The sequence below is a fragment of the Nerophis ophidion genome, linkage group LG10 (assembly GCF_033978795.1).
Source record: "Nerophis ophidion isolate RoL-2023_Sa linkage group LG10, RoL_Noph_v1.0, whole genome shotgun sequence".
Taxonomy (NCBI): domain Eukaryota; kingdom Metazoa; phylum Chordata; class Actinopteri; order Syngnathiformes; family Syngnathidae; genus Nerophis; species Nerophis ophidion.
The window spans coordinates 11,405,719-11,425,491 of NC_084620.1; the positions used below are offsets into that span (position 1 = coordinate 11,405,719).

The following is a 19,773-nucleotide window of genomic DNA, read 5'->3' on the forward strand; positions in this document are numbered from 1 at the left end:
TACATTTCTTTCCCTTTAACAAAGGTTTTTTGTAGACAATAAATGATGAAAAAACACTTAATTGAACGGTTTAAAAGAGGAGAAAACACGAAAAAAATTAAAAATTAAATTTTGAAACATAGTTTATCTTCAATTCCGACTACTTAAAATTCAAAATTTAACCGAAAAAATTCAAGACGAAAACTAGTTAATTCGAATCTTTTTGAAAAAATTTAAAAAATAATTAATGGAACATCATTAGTAATTTTTCCTGATTAAGATTAATTTTAGAATTTTGATGACATGTTTTAAATAGGTTAAAATCCACTTTGAAATAATATTCAAATTTGATTCTACAGATTTTCTAGATTTGCCAGAATAATTTTTTTGAATTTTAATCATAATACGTTTGAAGAAATATTTCACAAATATTCTTCGTCGAAAAAAAACAGAAGCTAAAATGAAGATTTAAATTCAAATGTATTTTTTTTTTATTATCTACAATTTAAAAAAAAAAATTTGATCATTGATTTAAATTGTGGCTTCACGGTGGAAGAGGGGTTAGTGCGTCTGCCTCACAATACGAAGGTCCTGCAGTCCTGGGTTCAATCCCAGGCTCGGGATCTTTCTGTGTGGAGTTTGCATGTTCTCCCCGTGAATGCGTGGGTTCCCTCCGGGTACTCCGGCTTCCTCCCACCTCCAAAGACATGCACCTGGGGATAGGTTGATTGGCAACACTAAATTGGCCCTAGTGTGTGAATGTGAGTGTGAATGTTGTCTATCTGTGTTGGCCCTGCGATGAGGTGGCGACTTGTTCAGGGTGTACCCCGCCTTCCGCCCGATTGTAGCTGAGGAAGGCGCCAGCGCCCCCCGCGACCCCGAAAGGGAATAAGCGGTAGAAAATGGATGGATGGATGGATGGATTTAAATTGTCAGGAAAGAAGAGGAAGGAATTTAAAAGGTAAAAAGGTATAAGTGTTTAAAAATCCTAAAAATTTTGTATTTTTTTGTCTAAAATTGTCTTTCTGGAAGTTATAAAAAGCAAAGTAAAAAAATTAATACATTTATTTAAACAAGTGAAGACCAAGTCTTTAAAATATTTTCTTGGATTTTCAAATTCTATTTGAGTTCTGTCTCTCTTAGAATTAAAAATGTCGAGCAAAGCGAGACCAGCTTGATAGTAAATAAATACAATTTAAAAAATAGAGGCAGCTCACTGGTAAGTGCTGCTATTTGAGCTATTTTTAGAACAGGCCAGCGGGCTACTCATTTGGTCCTAACGGGCTACCTGCTGCCCGCGGGCACCACGTTGGTGACCCCTGCATTAGACGATAAGAAGACAACTTGATGATGCAACGAGACAAGAAAGACACACAAAGCTCACAATAATCTTCCATTGTTTGTGCGCATCCAAACTCGCGCAACTCCAGGTCGTAAAAGTGCGAGGGCAAGAGGGGGTGCTGGGAGGTGACAAGAAAGCATTTGGAGAAGACGCGTGAAGTGTCCTCGGAGGGACAAGACGCCTCCTTTTATCGATCGGCTTTTTATCTACAGGACATCATCACACGTTTACTTTTTTTTTGGACATTTCTCATATTTCATCACCTTTTGGTGGAGACTGCCTCCTTGTTAATGCGTAAACCCAAACATTTGCGCATGGACTTTAATGGATCTTAATCTAGATGTTTGTGTTGCTTAGTGGACTTTGCAAAGGTATTTTTTTTTTCTCAAAATCAAGTTTTTCCCCACAGCCGGCTGTATAAGCATAAAGGCGGCGGACCATGGCGGACCGCAGTCCGGTGAGCAGACGGCGCACCGGCGGGTTCCGGCACTTGCTACTGCTCGTCCTCCTCGCCGGAAGCCTGCAATTGTTGGTGGACGCCAACTCGTGGTGGTGAGTCAGATTCAAGTCTTATTTCTGATTAAGGGTCAAAATCCTTCCTCTTCAACTTGAGTTGCATCTTGTCTGAACGACAAACATTTTGGCTGCGTGTGTTTTGAGGAAGGGGTGTAGGGTGGATCTATGTAGAACATGGGTGTCAAACTCTGGCCCACGGGCCAAATTTGTCCCGCCGTGTAATTTCATTTGGCCCTTGAGGCAATATCAAATTAAACATTAGAGTTGGCCTGCCGGTATTAAACGCCGCTCTAACACCGCTAATCCTCATACTTGCCAACCCTCCCGAGACTCCCGAAGTTCAGTGCCACTCCTGAAAATCTCCCGGTGGAACCATTTTCCCAAATTTCTCCCGATTTCCCCCCGGACAACAATATTGTTTTAATGGCACTTCCTTTAGCCTTCTCTACAACCTTGCATCACGTCCGCTTTTCCTACATACAAACATTGTGCCATCCTAGTCACAATATAAGCGGGTTTTACACACACATAAGTTAATGCAAGGCATGCTTGATCAGGTCACACTCAGGGTGGCTGAATAAACAATTTTAACGCTGTTACAAATATGTGCCACACTGTGAAGCCACACCAAACAAGAATGACAAACACATTTCGGGAGAACATCCGCACCGTAACACGACATAAACACAACTGGACAAATACGCAGATCCCTTGCAGCACTAACACTTCTGGGACGCTACAATATATAATTTGATATGCCATTGATATTTTTTCATTATTATTATTATTATGTTTATTTGAAACTCTATTTTGCATGTCACTATAAAGTTGTATAAGCCTTGCTTGTTTAATATTCAATGCAAAACTTGTTTGGGTCCCTATTAAAAGGTTAATTTGTTCAACCTTGGCCCGCGGCTTTGTTCAGTTTAAAATTTTGGCCCACTCTGTATTTAAGTTTGACACCCCTGATGTAGAACAAATGTGAGGCCTCTGTCACAATATTGACCCTCTTGGAGCCCAAATGGTCTGAGCCTGCATCCAAATGTAGCTCATGTTGCTGCAGGTAAACCACCACCATGCACAGACGCCGATCCCATGGGTGCTTCGGGCCCGAGCACCCACGGACAATGTGGCAATTTCCAATCTAAAATATTTTTTTTTACATCTTGGGTTTTTTTGTGGATAGTTTGGTCCGCTTTACATAATAACAAAATGTCACAGATCATATAGTCTATCAGTCTAACCAAGATTTCTTTGTGTCCGATAATGATACAATCATCTTGTTTCGGAGGACGCTGCACACGAGCGAATGAAGGGCATACTAGTGTAACCGGTGGTCTTTTCCTCTGCGTTGTGTGTGCTCTTATGGAACACGACTGACACCATGGGTTTCTCCACTGCACTTTACTGATAATACAGAACACAATTGTCATCAAAAACTTTCTGCCATCGTCGAACCCCTCTCCCGTTATCGTAGACAAAAAGGGCGTAGTTACATGCACAGTAAAATAAAAACATACCTGATAATACAGAACACAATTGTCATCAAAAACTTTCTGCCATCGTCGAGCCCCTACACCAGGGGTGTCAAACTCAAATACAGAGTGGGCCAAAATTTAAAACTGAACGAAGCCGCGGGCCGAGGTTGAACAAATTAATCCTTTGATAGGGACCCAAACAAGTTCTGCATTGAACATTGACCAAGCAAGACTTATATAACTTTATAGTCACATGCAAAATCGAGTTTTAAATAATAATAATTAAAAAATATCAATGGCATATCAAATAAAATAAAAATACATATTGAATGCCTCTTTTCGGCGGCGAGTTTGAGTTGGGGCGGAGTTTGGTGGTAGCGGGGGTGTATATTGTAGCGTCCCGGAAGAGTTAGTGATGCAAGGGATTCTGGGTATTTGTTCGGTTGTGTTTATGTTGTGTTACGGTGTGGATGTTCTCCCGAAATGTGTTTGTCATTCTTGTTTGCTGTGGGTTCACAGTGTGGCGTATATTTGTAACAGTGTTAAAGTTGTTCATACGGCCACCCTCAGTGTGACCTATATGGCTGTTGACCAAGTATGCATTGCATACACTTGTGTGTGTGTATGAGCCACATTTATTATGTGAGTGGGCCGGCACGCTGTTTGTATGGAGGAAAAGCGGACGTGGCGACATGTGGAGAACGCAAAAGGCAGTGCTTTTACGGCACGCCCCCAATATTATTGTCCGGGTGGAAATCGGGAGAAATTCGGGAGGGAAACTGAACTTCGGGAGTCTCCCGGGAAAATCCGGAGGGTTGACGAGTATTAGTATTAGTGGTGAATCCGGTATTACAACGGCGGGCCAGCTCTAATGTTAATTTGATATTGCCTCAAGGGCCAAATTAAATTACACGGCGGGCCAAATTTGGCCCGCGGGCCAGAGTTTGACACCCATGCCCTACACAAATATAATAATGAACAAGAAATGAATTGAAGTTCTTAACAATACAAAACATTTTCTGTCGTCGCATGGACTCCTACCTCTACCGTTATCGTAGGCAAAAAGGGAAGTTAGAGGGCGTGTCCAACGCATATAAAAAGACAGGTGTCACAGTAATTATTGCAGTAGGAGGGACAACGAGACAATGGTTCCACATTGATAACACAAACAATATTCAGGTATTTACTGTACATGTAAATTACATATTTTGTGTAATATAACAGTGATAAAACATTAGAAAATACATTATTTACAAGACATAATTGACCCTGTTACACTTACTCAACAGCCATACATGTCACAGGGTGGCAATATGAGTAATGCCAACACTGTCATAAATATGTGCCAGATAGTGAAACCACACTAAACAACAAGGACAAACACATTTTGGAAGCATATTTGCACCAAAACACAATATAAACACTGCAGAACAAATTCCCAGAATTCCATGCAGCACCAACTCTTCCGGGATGCTACAATATAAACAAACACCATTGGTGGATCTACACCTAACATCCACGGTAATGATATCAAGTATAATAGCGTATTTAGTCGATACTACTATGATTACATCGATATTATTTAACATCACAAAATCTTCTTTCGTTTTTTTATTTATTTATATTATGTTTATAAACTCAGGAAATATGTCCCTGGAGATATGAAGACTTTGGAATATGACCAATGTATGACCCTGTGACTACTTGGTACGGATTGATACCCAAATTTGTGGTATCATCCAAAACTAATGTAAAGTATCAAAAATCAGAATAATAAGTGATTGCTACATTTTATCAGAAGTGTAGATAGTACGGCTGCGAATCTTTGGGTGTCCTACGAGTCAATTCAATATCTATTCTTGGGGTCGCGATTCGATAATATATCGATTTTTTTTTTTTTTTATTCTATTCGATTCTCGATTCAAAAATGATATTTTTCCGATTCAAAACAATTCTGCATTCATTCAATACATAGGATTTCAGCAGGATCTACCCCAGTCTGCTGACATGCTAGCAGAGTAGTAGTTTAAAAAAAAAAAAGAAAAAAGCTTTTATAATTGTAAAGGACAATGTTTTATCAACTGATTGCAATAATGTACATTTGTTTTAACTATCAAACGAACCAAAAATATGACTTATTTTATCTTTGTGAAAACATTGGACACAGTGTGTTGTCAAACTTATGAGATGTGATGCAAGTGTAAGCCACTGTGACACTATTGTTCTTTTTTAAAATTTTTTATAAATGTCTAATGATAATGTCAATGAGGAATTTTTAATCACTGCTATGCTGAAATTATAACTAATATTGATACTGTTGTTGATAATATTCTTTTTTTTTTTACTACTTGTGTTTTGTTCTGTGTCGTGTTTGTGTCTCCTCAATTGCTCTGTTTATTGCAGTTCTAAGTGTTGCTGGGTCAGGTTTGGTTTTAGAATTGGATTGCATTGTTATGGTATTGCTGTGTATTGTTTTGTTGGATTGATAAAAAAATATATATATATATATATTTTTTTTTTAAATCGGTTTTTAAAAAATGAGAATCTATTCTGAATCGCACGTCTTCGATTCGATTCGTATTCGAATCGATTTTTTCCCACACCCCTAGTAGATGGAACATGTTGAAAGAGAAAGTAAGCAAATGTTAACAGTAGATGAACAAGTAGATTACTAATTCATTTTTTACCACTTGTCCTTAATTACTTTGACAAAATAAATGACACTATGTTATAGCATACATCAGCAGCTAAATTAGGACCCTTTGTTTGTTTACTTACTACTAAAAGACAACTTGTCTTGTGTGTTCATTATTTTATTTAAGGACAAAATTGCAATAATAAACATATGTTTAGGAAGCACGGTGTCAGAGTGGTTAGTGCATCTGCCTCACAATACGAAGTAGTAATACTGAGTAGTCCTGGGTTCAATCCTAGGCTCGGGATCTTTCTGTGTGGAGTTTGCATGTTCTCCCCGTGACTGTGTGGGTTCCCTCCGCGTTCTCTGGTGGCGACTTGTCCAGGGTGTACACCGCCTTCTGCCCGAATGCAGCTGAGATAGGCTCCAGCGACCTCCCGCGACCCCAAAAAGGGACAAGCGGTAGAAAATGGATGGATGGATGGAACATATGTTTAATGTACTGTAAGATTTTTTTTGTTACAATAAAGCCAATAATGCCATTTTTTGTGGTCGCCTTTATTTACAAAACTACCAAAATACTTTTGGTACCGGTACCAAAATATTGGTATTGGGACAACACTAATACACACACACCAAGCACCCACGGGCAGAAATGTAGATCGGTGCCTATGCCACCATGTATCGCACGTTCCTCAATGCCATACCTCCATGGAAAATACTGCCATTTAGCCCCACTGGAGTATGTCCTAATTAATGGTTGTCCTGCAGGTCCATGGCTCTGACCCCCATCCAGAGGCCAGAGATGTACATCATCGGAGCTCAGCCTCTCTGCAGTCAGCTGTCGGGTCTCTCCCAGGTAACACCAGCTTCAACACACCTGAGTGTCCTCACATGTGAAACCACAAGCTCTCTCTGGTCGTCCGCAGGGTCAGAGGAAACTGTGCCAGCTGTACCAGGACCACATGATGTACATTGGGGACGGGGCCAAGACTGGCATCAAGGAGTGCCAGTACCAGTTCAGACAGAGAAGGTGGAACTGTAGCACTGTGGACAACACGTCCGTCTTTGGACGCGTCATGCAAATCGGTATGTTATCTCCAACCTCAAAGTGTTGCTTTAAATTGTTATCTTCATTACTCCTTCAAGGGGAAACAATACAAGACTCTCATCAATCAACCTTATTGATTTATTCATGTCTCAAGACTTTAGGTCTGTCCTATTCAACTGCTGGCCTGAGGGCCACCATAATGGCCCAGAGGTTCAGATAAAAACTTGTGAGACAAAAACATTGTTGCAGGAAATCCCCTAAAATCATTAGCGTCCTCCAGTTGTATAAAACAGGGATTCTCAACCTTTTTGACCTCGGAGTCGCTACTTTTCCACTACAAAGGGGAAAAGTAGTGCCCGCTCAAATATCAACACTGAAGTAGTAATCTTACTTGTGATTTTAATGGTATTCAATAAGCTTTGTCAAATAATATGAAAACATTATACACATAGATTATTATTTAGGTAACACATGAACCTCAGGCTTTGGTCAGGCTGATTAAAAAAAAAAAAAAAATTAAATCAAATATGATACATATCAATGGACTCATAAATAATTCACAAACAATACATTTACATAAAATTATTTTGTGGTAAAATAAATAAACACGATTAATACTGAATATGTTTCTTAACTAAACAGTCAATAAACATAAAGTGCAACTGAAAATACAACTTAACCACTTAAGTCATCATTTTTTTGCTTAAAGGGGAACATTATCACCTGACCTATGTAAGCGTCAATATATACCTTAATGTTGCAGAAAAAATACCATATGTTTTTTAACCGATTTTCGAACTCTAAAAGGGTGAATTTGGTGATTGAAACGCCTTTCAATTGTTCGCTGTTGGAGCGATGACCTTTCACCCGTGACGTCACAACAGGAAGCAATCCGCCATTTTCTCAAACACATTACACACTCTGAGTCAAATCAGCTCTGTTATTTTCCGTTTTTTCGACTGTTTTCCGTACCTTGGAGACATCATGCCTCGTCGGTGTGTTGTCAGAGGGTGTAACAACACGAACAGGGACGGATTCAAGTTGACTTACGTGGAGTGTGCTAATCAGACATATCATAATGGTCACGGCATGCTAATCGATGCTAACATGCTATTTAGCCTAGCTGTATGTACATATTGCATCATTATGCCTCATTTGTAGCTATATTTGCATCCAGCCTTTCCCTCCACCAACATTTAATGCCAAACAAACACATACCAGTCAACGGATTCAAGTTGCACCAGTTGTCAAAAGATGCGAAAGTCCCTCGTTTGTTCTGTTCTGTCGTAGCATCGCTACCGACGATAGCGATGCTATGACAGATATGTGTGGATATCCTGCGACACTCAAAGCAGATGCATTTCCAACAATAAAGTCAACGAAATCACAAAGGTGAGTTTTGTTGATGTTATTGACTTATGTGCTAATCAGACATATTTGCGCACGGCATGACTGCAAGCTAATCGATGCTAACATGCTCTTTAGGCTAGCTGTATGTACATATTGCATCATCATGCATCATTAGTAGCTATATTTGCATCCAGCCTTTCCCTCCACCCACATTTAATGCCAAACAAACACATTCCAATCGACAGATTCAAGTTGCACCAGTGGTCAAAAGATGCAATCGTTGGTTAGAAGGCGATCGCTGAATTCATACTTGTTGCCGCTGTCTGTCGTGATATGGCTCAATAGCTTCAGTTTCTTCTTCAATTTCGTTTTCGCTATCTGCCTCCACACTCCAACCATCTGTTTCAATACATGCATAATCTGTTGAATCGCTTGAGCCGCTGAAATCCGAGTCTGAATCAGAGCTAATGGTGCTATATCTTTCTGTTCTATCCGCCACGTTTGTTTGTATTGGCATCACGCAGTGACATCACAGGAAAATGGACGGGTGGATATAGCGATGGTGAAAATCAGGCACTTTGAAGCAGTTTTTCCGGATATTGCGTGATGGGTAAAATTTTGAAAGAAACTTCGAAAAATAAAATAACCCACTGGGAACTGATTTTTATTGGTTTTAACCCTTCTGAAATAGTGATAATGTTCCCATTTGAGGAACTTTTTTATGAATTGAGCTCAAAAGTTTTGGTTTTTTTTATATATATTGTGATTACTGCCACAAGTGGTGCAAAAGTGTACTACAGCTGAGTACCACTGGCCCATATGGTCCACAACTGAGAGACATATTTTTGGTATGGTTGAGAAACACTGGTATAGAGGAACTTGGACCACGGTAAACACATTGGCAGATCCCGGCATTGACATCTTAACTTTGCTAGCAAACATAGAACACTGATGTCCAAAACATGTGATGTACATAACTGAGGCGCAAAGTCCTCTCCTGTTTGGCAGTTACATTTTTTTTTTTTTTTTTGATTTACGTTACTAAGGTGTTGCTGTAATTTGTCAGTAGTCATTTGTTCAACTTATTTGGTGGTCCTCAACGTTCCATTTTAGGTCCTCTCTTTTTCGTCATTTGGGCTATTCACCTGGTGACCCGGGAGTTCAGTTCAAAAAACATGTGCGAGACTCACATTTTTGCAGAAGGTCCTTATAAACAGCAGTGCGCTTCGTAACTCTGACAAAGAGCCTGAAATCAACTCTCTACTGGTTCCTCGTAATATACAAAACAAGAATAAATGTAAAGACAGAAGTCTGGTCTCTGGGTCCTTAGCTTTCTAAATGTGACCTCCAAAACTATTTACTTTTTGGTTATCCTTGACGTAGGCTGATCAGTGGAGTTGAATGTGCTTTTTTTGTGTCATCTTAAAAATTAGTTTCTGCTTGGAAATGTTTCTAAATGCATCACGCTTCAAAAACATTGAACAGTGGATTGAAGTGTCCAATAAATCCCTTTTTTTGGATGATGTCAAAACATATTTTATGAAGTGAGGAAAATTTGCATCATCTTTTTAAATATTAACTTCCACTGAATTATTCCTTGCTAATTGTTTTTTTTGTAGTTTCTGTTTATGAATAATTTGGAAAAACTGCACATTATTTGAACTGTACTCCACCAGTGGATACAAATGTTGAATAATTTGTGGTGGGTTTTTTGAGGACATAACTTTTTTTTTTTATAATGTATAGACTTATCAAAAAAGTTTGCATCTTTACCATTGTAAGATATTACTTTTTTAATAATTTCGGTGAATAATTAAACTCTTTTTGTTAAAAAAATAGTGTAATTAGCCTGAAATTTTTTGGGACTAAAACGTGATTTTGCCTGTAAATGTTAAAAATGAGCAGCACATTGTGTTAAAACTTGCCAAAGCACTAAAAAATTAAATAATTAGTTATTATTTTGTTGTTAGGTTACATTATGATGCTTGATTACTTAATAATACTTAAGTATGATACAAAAACTACTTTTCACAACATATAAAAAGCAGCTGAGATAGGCTCCAGTGACCCCACACGACCCCGAAAGGCACAAGCAGTAGGAAATGGATGGATGGATAATAATAATACGTAATTAAAATTAAATATTTTGAAGATGTGATGCAGATTTTTTTCTTTAATGTTGCGATATAATACTTATTTTATTGTTTTTGCAGGGTTTTTTTTTGTCAATTTATATTTCAGTGTATTGCTAAAACAATGATTTTGCCGTTTTCCATCCATCCATTCAATTTCTACCGCTTATTCCCTTTGGGCGCTGGTGCCTATCTCAGCTACAATCGGGCGGAAGGCGGGGTACACCCTGAACAAGTCGCCACCTCATTGCAGATTTTGCTGTTTTATTTTTGTAATTCATCAAACTTTTCAAGTACACAAAACGAGTTTATTACTAAAACAATAGTTTTGTCATTTTATTTTAGGGATTCATTAAACACTTTAAGTACACAAAAACAATTTAAGGAGTCTAATGCAGGGGTCACCAACGCGATGCCCGCGGGCAGCAGGTAGCCCGTAAGGACCAGATGAGTCGCCCGCTGGCCTGTTCTAAAAATAGCTCAAATAGCAGCACTTACCAGTGAGCTACCTCTATTTTTTAAATTGTATTTATTTACTAGCAAGCTGGTCTCGCTCTGCTCGACATTTTTAATTCTAAGAGAGACAAAACTCAAATGGAATTTGAAAATCCAAGAAAATATTTTAAAGACTTGGTCTTCACTTGTTTAAATAAATGTATTAATTTTTTTGCTTTGCTTTTTATAACTTCCAGAAAGACAATTTTAGACAAACAATACAACAATTAAAAAGGTTTTTATGATTTTTAAACACATATACCTTTTTACCTTTTAAATTCCTTCCTCTTGTTTCCTGACAATTTAAATCAATGTTCAAGTATTTTTTTTAAATTGTGAATAATAATAAATACATTTTAATTTAATTCTTCATTTTAGCTTTCTTTTTTTTCGACGAAAAATATTTGTGAAATATTTCTTCAAACTTAGTATGATTAAAATTAAAAAAAAAATATTCTGGCAAATCTAGGAAATCTTTAGAATCAAATTTAAATCTTATTTCAAAGAGGATTTTAACCTATTTAAAACATGTCATCAAAATTCTAAAATTAATCTTAATCAGGAAAAATTACTAATGGTGTTCCATAAATTATTTTTTAATTTTTTCAAAAAGATTCAAATTAGCTAATTTTTCTCTTAATTTTTTTCAGTTGAAATTTTGAATTTTAAATAGTCGAAATGGAAGATAAACTATGTTTCAAAATGTATTTTTATTTCCGTGTTTTCTCCTCTTTTAAACCGTTCAATAAGTGTTTTTTTCATCATTTATAGTCTTCCGTAAAAAGGAAAAAAATGTATGACGGGATGACAGACAGAAATACCCATTTTATATATATATATATATATATATATATATATATATATATATATATATATATATATATATATATATATATATATATATATATATATATATATATATATATATATATATATATATATATATATATATATATATATATATATATATATATATATATATATTTATTAAAGGTAAATTGAGCAAATTGGCTATTTCTGGCAATTTATTTAAGTGTGTATCAAACTGGTAGCCCTTCGCATTAATCAGTACCCAAGAAGTAGCTCTTGGTTTCAAAAAGGTTGGTGACCCCTGGTCTAAAGTTGTTTTTTTTTATATAATACTTTTTGCTTGTAAATGTTATAGAAAAGCAGCACATCATGTTTAGACCTAAAGCATTGCGTTGGAATAAAGTGATGACTAATTTATCGTGTTGTGGTTGTTCGTTTTACCGAATGATGCAAAAACATTTTCATTACACATTTTAAAGAAGTGCAAAGACTCATCATTTTTTTAATTGAACGCGGCTGTTTGAATGGTTTTCCTGCATGGCAGTGTGTTTATGAAGGTTATTTTTAATTTTTTTTAAAAACAGCAGCAACGTAGCAAGTCACGCGTCTGCAGCTTTGCAATAAAGAACTTTTCTATTGTCAAACTGCGCATTATTTTCCCGCGCCGCTAATTCGCAGCGGGGAAGTGCGAAGGTTGTCATCAACAAGTACGTGTCAAATCCGCCGGGAGGCAAGCAGACGAGCAGCAAGTTTTTTTTTTTTTTTCTGTGTCTGTCTGGACTGTCTTTGGCATGTCGTCAAGAAGTCCACCTTTAAATGGAGGTGTTGTCCTCCTTTGTCCGCCACGCTGCTTTTCAAATGCGTCGATGAGCTCACACCCAGCCGCCACATCCGGAGCGGCGCTCTTTGAAGTCTGCGGCGCTCGGTTCCATAAAGCAAACACCATAAAGTGCACATCGTCACGCATGAATAATATCAAGCCCCTGCACGAATATCCTGTATAACTTTATTATTTAGCTCATCTCAAACGTGAACATTTTTACACATGACGCTGCTGCTGTTCTGACGTCATAGCTGAAAAAGGCATCCGTTTAAAACTACAGTGTGACCTTTTAAATATCATCTGAACACTTTTACTAGTGTAAGCAATGATGAATAAATAGTAAAACATTACATTCAAAAGTAGTGAAAAACGGACAAATAACAAGGTGTACAAATATATTCATAAAAAATACCATGTGGAATTTTGAACTTCCATCCATCCATTTTTTACCGCATATTCCCTTTTTGGGGTCGCGGGGGGCGCTGGCGCCTATCTCAGCTACAATCGGGCGGAAGGCGGGGTACACCCTGGACAAGTCTCCACCTCATCGCAGGGCCAACACAGATAGACAGACAACATTCACACTCACATTCACACACTAGGGCCAATTTAGTGTTGCCAATCAACCTATCCCCAGGTGCATGTTTTTGGAAGTGGGAGGAAGCCGGAGTACCCGGAGGGAACCCACGCATTCACGGGTACAACATGCAAACTCCACACAGAAAGATCCCGAGCCTGGATTTGAACCCAAGACTGCAGGACCTTCGTATTGTGAGGGAGACGCACTAACCCCTCTGCCACCGTGAAGCCCGGAATTTTGAACTTAAACTGACAAATTCAATTTAAAAGGTAAATTTATAACTGTGACAGTTACAAAAATGTTTATGCCAGATTACACCGATATTGCCTTAAAACTGTTAAAACTACTCCTTTGAAATCAATTTAAAGGCCTACTGAAATTAGATTTTCTTATTTAAACGGGGATAGCAGGTCCATTTTATGTGTCATACTTGATCATTTCGCGATATTGCCATATTTTTGCTGAAAGGATTTAGTAGAGAACATCCACGATAAAGTTTGCAACCACGATAAAGTTTGCAACTTTTGGTCGCTAACAGAAAAGCCCTGCCTCTACCAGAAGTTGCAGACGATGACGTCACATGTTGATGGCTCCTCACATCTTCACATTGTTTTTAATGGGAGCCTCCAACAAAAACAGCTATTCGGACCGAGAAAGCGACAATTTCGCCATTAATTTGAGCGAGGATGAAAGATTTGTGTTTGAGGATATTGATAGCGACGGACAAAAAAAAAAAATATATAAAAAATAAAAAACGCGATTGCATTGGGACGGATTCAGATGTTTTTAGACACATTTACTAGGATAATTCTAGGAAATCCCTTATCTTTCTATTGTGTTGCTAGTGCTTTAGTGAGTTTAACAGTACCTGATAGTCGGAAGAGTGTATCCACGGGTGTGTTGACGCGCAGTGTCTCAGGGGAGTCTGCCGCAGCTTTATGGGCGACACAAGCTCAGCTGATCTCCGGTAAGAAGCGACTTTTTACCACAATTTTCTCACCGAAACCTGCCGGTTGACATTTGTTCGGGATCCATGTCCGCTCTGATCCATAGTAAAGTTTCACCTCCGTGAATTTTAAACAAGGAATCACTGTGTGTTTGTGTGGCTAAAGGCTAAAGCTTCCCAACTCCATCGTTCTACCTTGACTTCTCCAATATTAATTGAACAAATTGCAAAAGATTCAGCAGCACAGATCTCCAAAATACTGTGTAATTATGCGGTTAAAGCAGACGACTTTTAGCTGTGTGTTTGCGCAGCGCTCATATTTCCTAACAACCCGTGACGTCAAGCGTACACTTCATCATTACGCGACGTTTTCAAGAAAAAACTCCCGGGAAATTTAAAATTGCAATTTAGTAAACTAAAAAGGCCGTATTGGCATGTGTTGCAATGTTAATATTTCATCATTGATGTATAAACTATCAGACTGCGTGGTGGGTAGTAGTGGGTTTCAGTAGGCCTTTAAAGTGCATCTTGAAACTATTTATACTGTATCATCTGCAACATTTTAGAATATACAATAGGTAATTGTTACAGGTAACACTTGTCCTAAAAACTGTTAAATTACCCCAGTAAAGCAATTTAAAGAACATTTTAAAAACGTTAAATTACGCGACTGAAATAAATTAAAAATATATTTTAAAACTGTCAAATTAATTCAAAATATATTTCAAAACATCAGTATGTATTGTGTGTCATCTGCAACATTTTACAATAGAATAGGTAATTGTTACAGGTAACAATTGGCTTGAAAATTTAAGTTAATCTAGTTCAAGCAATGATGTGGCAACTTGTCTTGGGTGTACACCGCCTTCCGCCCGATTGTAGCTGAGATAGGCACCAGCGCCCCCCGCCACCATAAAGGGAATAAGCGGTAGTAAATGGATGGATGGATAGTTCAAGCAATTAATTAATTGAAATTAGTGGAATAAATTTAAAGTACATTTTAAAACATCGGTATAGTGTGTAATTTGCAATATTTTTAAAATCACTTTACACTTACAACTGTTAAATTACTCTTGTGAAATCAGTTTGAAAACATTTTAAAACTGTTAAATAACTTCAGTGAAATCCATTTAAAATACGTTCTAAAAATATAGATTAGTATAGTAAAATACATTTAAAATAAATTTGTAAACCGTTAAATTAGTGAAATTATTTCAAAATATATTTCAAAACATCAGTATTTATAGTGTGTCATCTCCAACATATTACAATAGAATAGGTAATTGTTACAGATAACAATTGGCATAAAATCTTAAGTTACTCTAGTGAAATCACGTTGAAATACATTTTTAAACTGTTGAATTACTTTAGTGAAGTGAAGTGAATTTTATTTATATAGCGCTTTTCTCAAGTGACTCAAAGCGCTTTACATAGTGACACCCAATATCTAAGTTCCATTTAAACCAGTGTGGGTGGCACTGGGAGCAGGTGGGTGAAGTGTCTTGCCCAAGGACACAACGGCAGTAACTAGGATGGCACAAGCGGGAATCGAACCTGCAACCCTCAAGTTGCTGACACGGCCACTCTACCAACCGAGCTAGTGAAATCAATTTAAAATACATTTTAAAACTGGTAAAATAGTGGAATCAATTTAAAGTACATTTTAAGACGTCAGTATAGTGTGTCATTTTCAGTATTTTTAATATCACTTTACTCTTACAACTGTTAAATTACTCTAGAGAAATAAGTTTGAAATATTTTTAAACAGTTAAATTACTTCATTGAAATCCACTTAAAATAAAATTGTATAACTTATAAATTACTATAGTAAAATACATTTTAAATACATTTTAAAACTGTTAAATTACACTAGTTAAATCAATTTGACACTACATTTTAAAACAATAGTAAAGTGTGTCATCTGCAACATTTTTAACATAACTTTACACTTACAAGTTTAATTGGCTTAAAACTGTTAAATGACTTTAGTCAAATCAATTTAAAATAAGTTTTAACACTGTTTGTTTAGTGAAACCAATTTAAAGTACATTTTATATCTACAATATAGATTGTCGTCTGCAAAATGTTCAACATCACTTTACAATTATAACTGTTGAAATACTCTTGTTAAATCAATGTATGATATATTATAAAATGTATAAAGTATGCTAGAGAAATCCAATAAAAATACATTTCAAAACGATATGTGACATTTTAAAAAAGGGGTAGGTGATTTAAAAAAAAAAGGGGGGGGCTAGGCAATTATAAGTATTTTTATTTATGCTTACTCCTTTTTAGCTGAACATGAAAATGTATTTATTGCTCTTTTTTAAGCTCAAATAAATACTCTGAACTGATTTACAACAACACTGACATTGTCAAATGACTTTGTCTGTAGTAATAAAATCAGTTTAAAGTACATTTTAAAAACTATAGTGTGACATTTGGAACACAAGTTTTATACTTGGTAGCCAACTATTGACTTAAAAAAATGACAAATATTGTTTATAGTGGGAAAAAAAGGATATTTATGTATATTTAACAAACTGTAGTATGATATTTTAAACATCATCCACATACATTTTACAATGGTAGGCATCATTCTGCTTAAAGAAATGACAAATTATTGTTTACCTAAAAAAAAGAGTATTTTTTTCAAACAGCTTCGCTTTAAAACAAGACTAAAATAATTGTTAAATGATCAACTATTAGTATTACCTATGATAAATGGATTTATTAATGTGCGAGCATCAACAATCAGCCTGGGATCAACATTTAATGTATTTTTAAAATGCTTAAAAGTAATAATGAATACAAAGAATAACTGTGTAAATGAACATTATAAATGAAAATAGCTGTGGAAACACATATTAATAAATGGCAGTTTAAAATTCCTTATTGGCAGATACATGAGCACAAAGTGACATTTACATTGAACCACAATGTTGTTGTTCTCATGTAAATGTGCAGAGTTTCACAGTACTTAACCTTTGACCTTTCCAGGAGTGACCCTGACAGAAGCTTTGTGTATTAATTCAAGCGTCGAATGACACCTTGTGGATTGCAAAGTGTGGTCTGGGAATCTCAAATAGGATACAAAAGTCACTAACTTCCCTGAAGCATTGAAACCTTGAATCTTTAAAGCCTTGAATTCTTGGACCCTTGAAGCCTTGAAACCTTGATGCACGTCCATTACATCCCTGTTGGGTGAGTTTGTTGTGGAAGAACTAGAACAAAGACTGAAAGAAAATACGCCCACTCCAAAATCTTGTCAAAAAAAACTTCAAAGACTATATACATTAACACTTACTTTATTGTATCTGCAGTATCAAGGGAGTATATGCATTGTATTTAGGTAGTATGTGTATTCAGGTAGTATATATTCATGTTGTATGTAGTATCCAGGTAATATACATAGTATTCAGGTAGCATTTGTAATATTCAGGTAGCATATTCAGGTATTAAATGTATAATCCAGGTAGTGTATGTAGTACCAAAGTAGTATTCAGGTAGAATACATTAAGGTAGTATATGTATTATTTGGCTCTGTAGTATTAAGATAGAATATATTAAGTTATTATGTGTAATATTTAGTGAAGGTGTCCAAAAAAAAAAATCCATCTTTTGATTAATCGCGATTCTTATTTGTAGCAATTCTTAGTTGATTTAAGAGAAATAAAACATTGGTTTTCTTTTCCTTTCTTTTCTTATTTATTTATTTATTTTTCATATCAACAACATCCAGAAACGTCGAGCTGTAATTTGACCCTCTTAACATGCTTCAAAACTCACCAAATTTTACACACACATAAGGACTGGCGAAAATTGCCGTATAAATAAAAAAACAAACCTCAAAATTCTAAATTGCGCTCTAGCGCCCCCTAGGAAAAAACACAGACAAAACTGCTTGTAACTTCTATTAGGAATGCCGTACAGACATGAAACGAATACCTCTATGTAGGTCTTACTTAGACCTACATTTCATGGACTCACTTCCTTCAGCAAAAATCAACAGGAAGTTGGCAAAAACCCCTTCAAAACAAAATTTTCCTAAAAAATGTCATTTTTGCCCGTGTGTTGATGTTAAGATATTACACCGATTTGGTAAGTCTATCTGTTTGCTAATAGTAACTACTATCCATGCATCTTCTACGCTTATCCGGGTTTGGGTCACGGTGGGAGCAGCCGAAGCGGGCCCGACCAACGCTGCTTGCAGCTTTAATTTATTTATTTATTTTTCAAATCTGTCCTGTCCAACCATCAAGGCAAATCACATTGTTGATGTAGATGCCAATTTTTGCTGCACAGATTTACTTAGAAGTGTGGGATACTTCTCTTGTTGCCGTATTTTTATTTGACTAAATGTTTAATTAAATGTTTGGGAAGCATTTAATTCAACAAAAACAATTTATTTTAAGTAATATAGAAATTGGGCCCGGCGATGAGGTGGTGACTTGTCCAGGGTGTACGCCGCCTTCCGCCCGATTGTAGCTGAGATAGGCACCAGCGCCTCCCGCGACCCCAAAGGGAATAAGCGGTAGTAAATGGATGGATGGAATATAGAAATTGATCAGAACTGTTTATCTATTTTATGGAGGATTGTAGTTAATCATAAAACTGGCACCCAATGTTATTAAAAAAGTATAGATTGTGAATTAAGAATCAAATTTGAATCGAATCGTCAAGCCTCAGATTTGAATCAAATCAAATTGTGTGGTGCCCAAAGATTCAAAGTCCTAATATTACTTAACCACGTGTTCAGGTAGTATATAGTCAGGTAGTATGTGTAGAATTCAGCTATTGTAGTTTTCATATAGTATGTGTAGTATTCATAAAGTACTGTATATATTCAGTTCTTTTGTGTAATATTTAGCTATGTGTAGTATTCAGGTAGTATATAGTCACATAATATTCAGGTAATATGTGTAGTATTCTGGAAGTATATATTCAGGTAGCATATATTCAGGTAGTGTGTATAGAGTTAATCTATGTGGAATATTCCGGTAGTATGTGTAGTATTAAGCTATTAGTAGTATTCAGCTAGTTTTCAGGTAATATGTGCACTATTTAGGTAGTACATTTAATATGTATTGTATTTAGGTAATAGGTGTAGTAAGTAGGTAGTATATATGCAGGTGGTATATGTATTCAGGTACGATATGTAGGATCAAGGTAGAATGTGTAGTATTCAGGAAGTATGTGCAGTATTCAGGTAGTATATATTCAGGTGGTATACTTTATGTAGTATCCAGGTAGTATGTGTGGTGCTCATATAGTATACATATTCAAGTAGTGTGTGTAATATTTAGCTATGTACAGTGTTCAGGTATGTAGTACATAGACAGATAGTATTCAGGTAGCATGTGTATTATTCAGCTATATGTAGTATTCAGGTAGTATCTGTATCATTCAGGAAGTATATAGTTTATTCAGGTAGTATTCAACTGTGTGTAGTATTCAGATAGTATATATTGAAGTATTATATGTGATATTTAACCATGTGTTGTATTAGTAGTAGTAGTAGTTCAGCTATGTGTAGTTTGCAGGTAGTATGTGTAACAGTCAGGAAGTATACACTGAGGGAGTATATACTCAGGTATTATTTGTAATATTTAGCTATATGTAGTTTTCAGATA

General features: G+C 36.3%; 1 protein-coding gene across 1 annotated transcript in view; it reads left to right on the top strand.

Moving 5' to 3' along the window:
• Positions 1 to 19,773, top strand: part of wnt5b (wingless-type MMTV integration site family, member 5b) — a 142,497-nt gene that overhangs the window by 100,359 nt on the left and 22,365 nt on the right. Inside the window, exons 2-4 of the mRNA XM_061912328.1 lie at positions 1,731 to 1,873; positions 6,722 to 6,809; positions 6,880 to 7,039. Of these exons, the coding sequence (XP_061768312.1) occupies positions 1,761 to 1,873; positions 6,722 to 6,809; positions 6,880 to 7,039 (361 nt within the window). The 5' untranslated portion in view covers positions 1,731 to 1,760. The remainder of the gene's footprint in view (positions 1 to 1,730; positions 1,874 to 6,721; positions 6,810 to 6,879; positions 7,040 to 19,773) is intronic.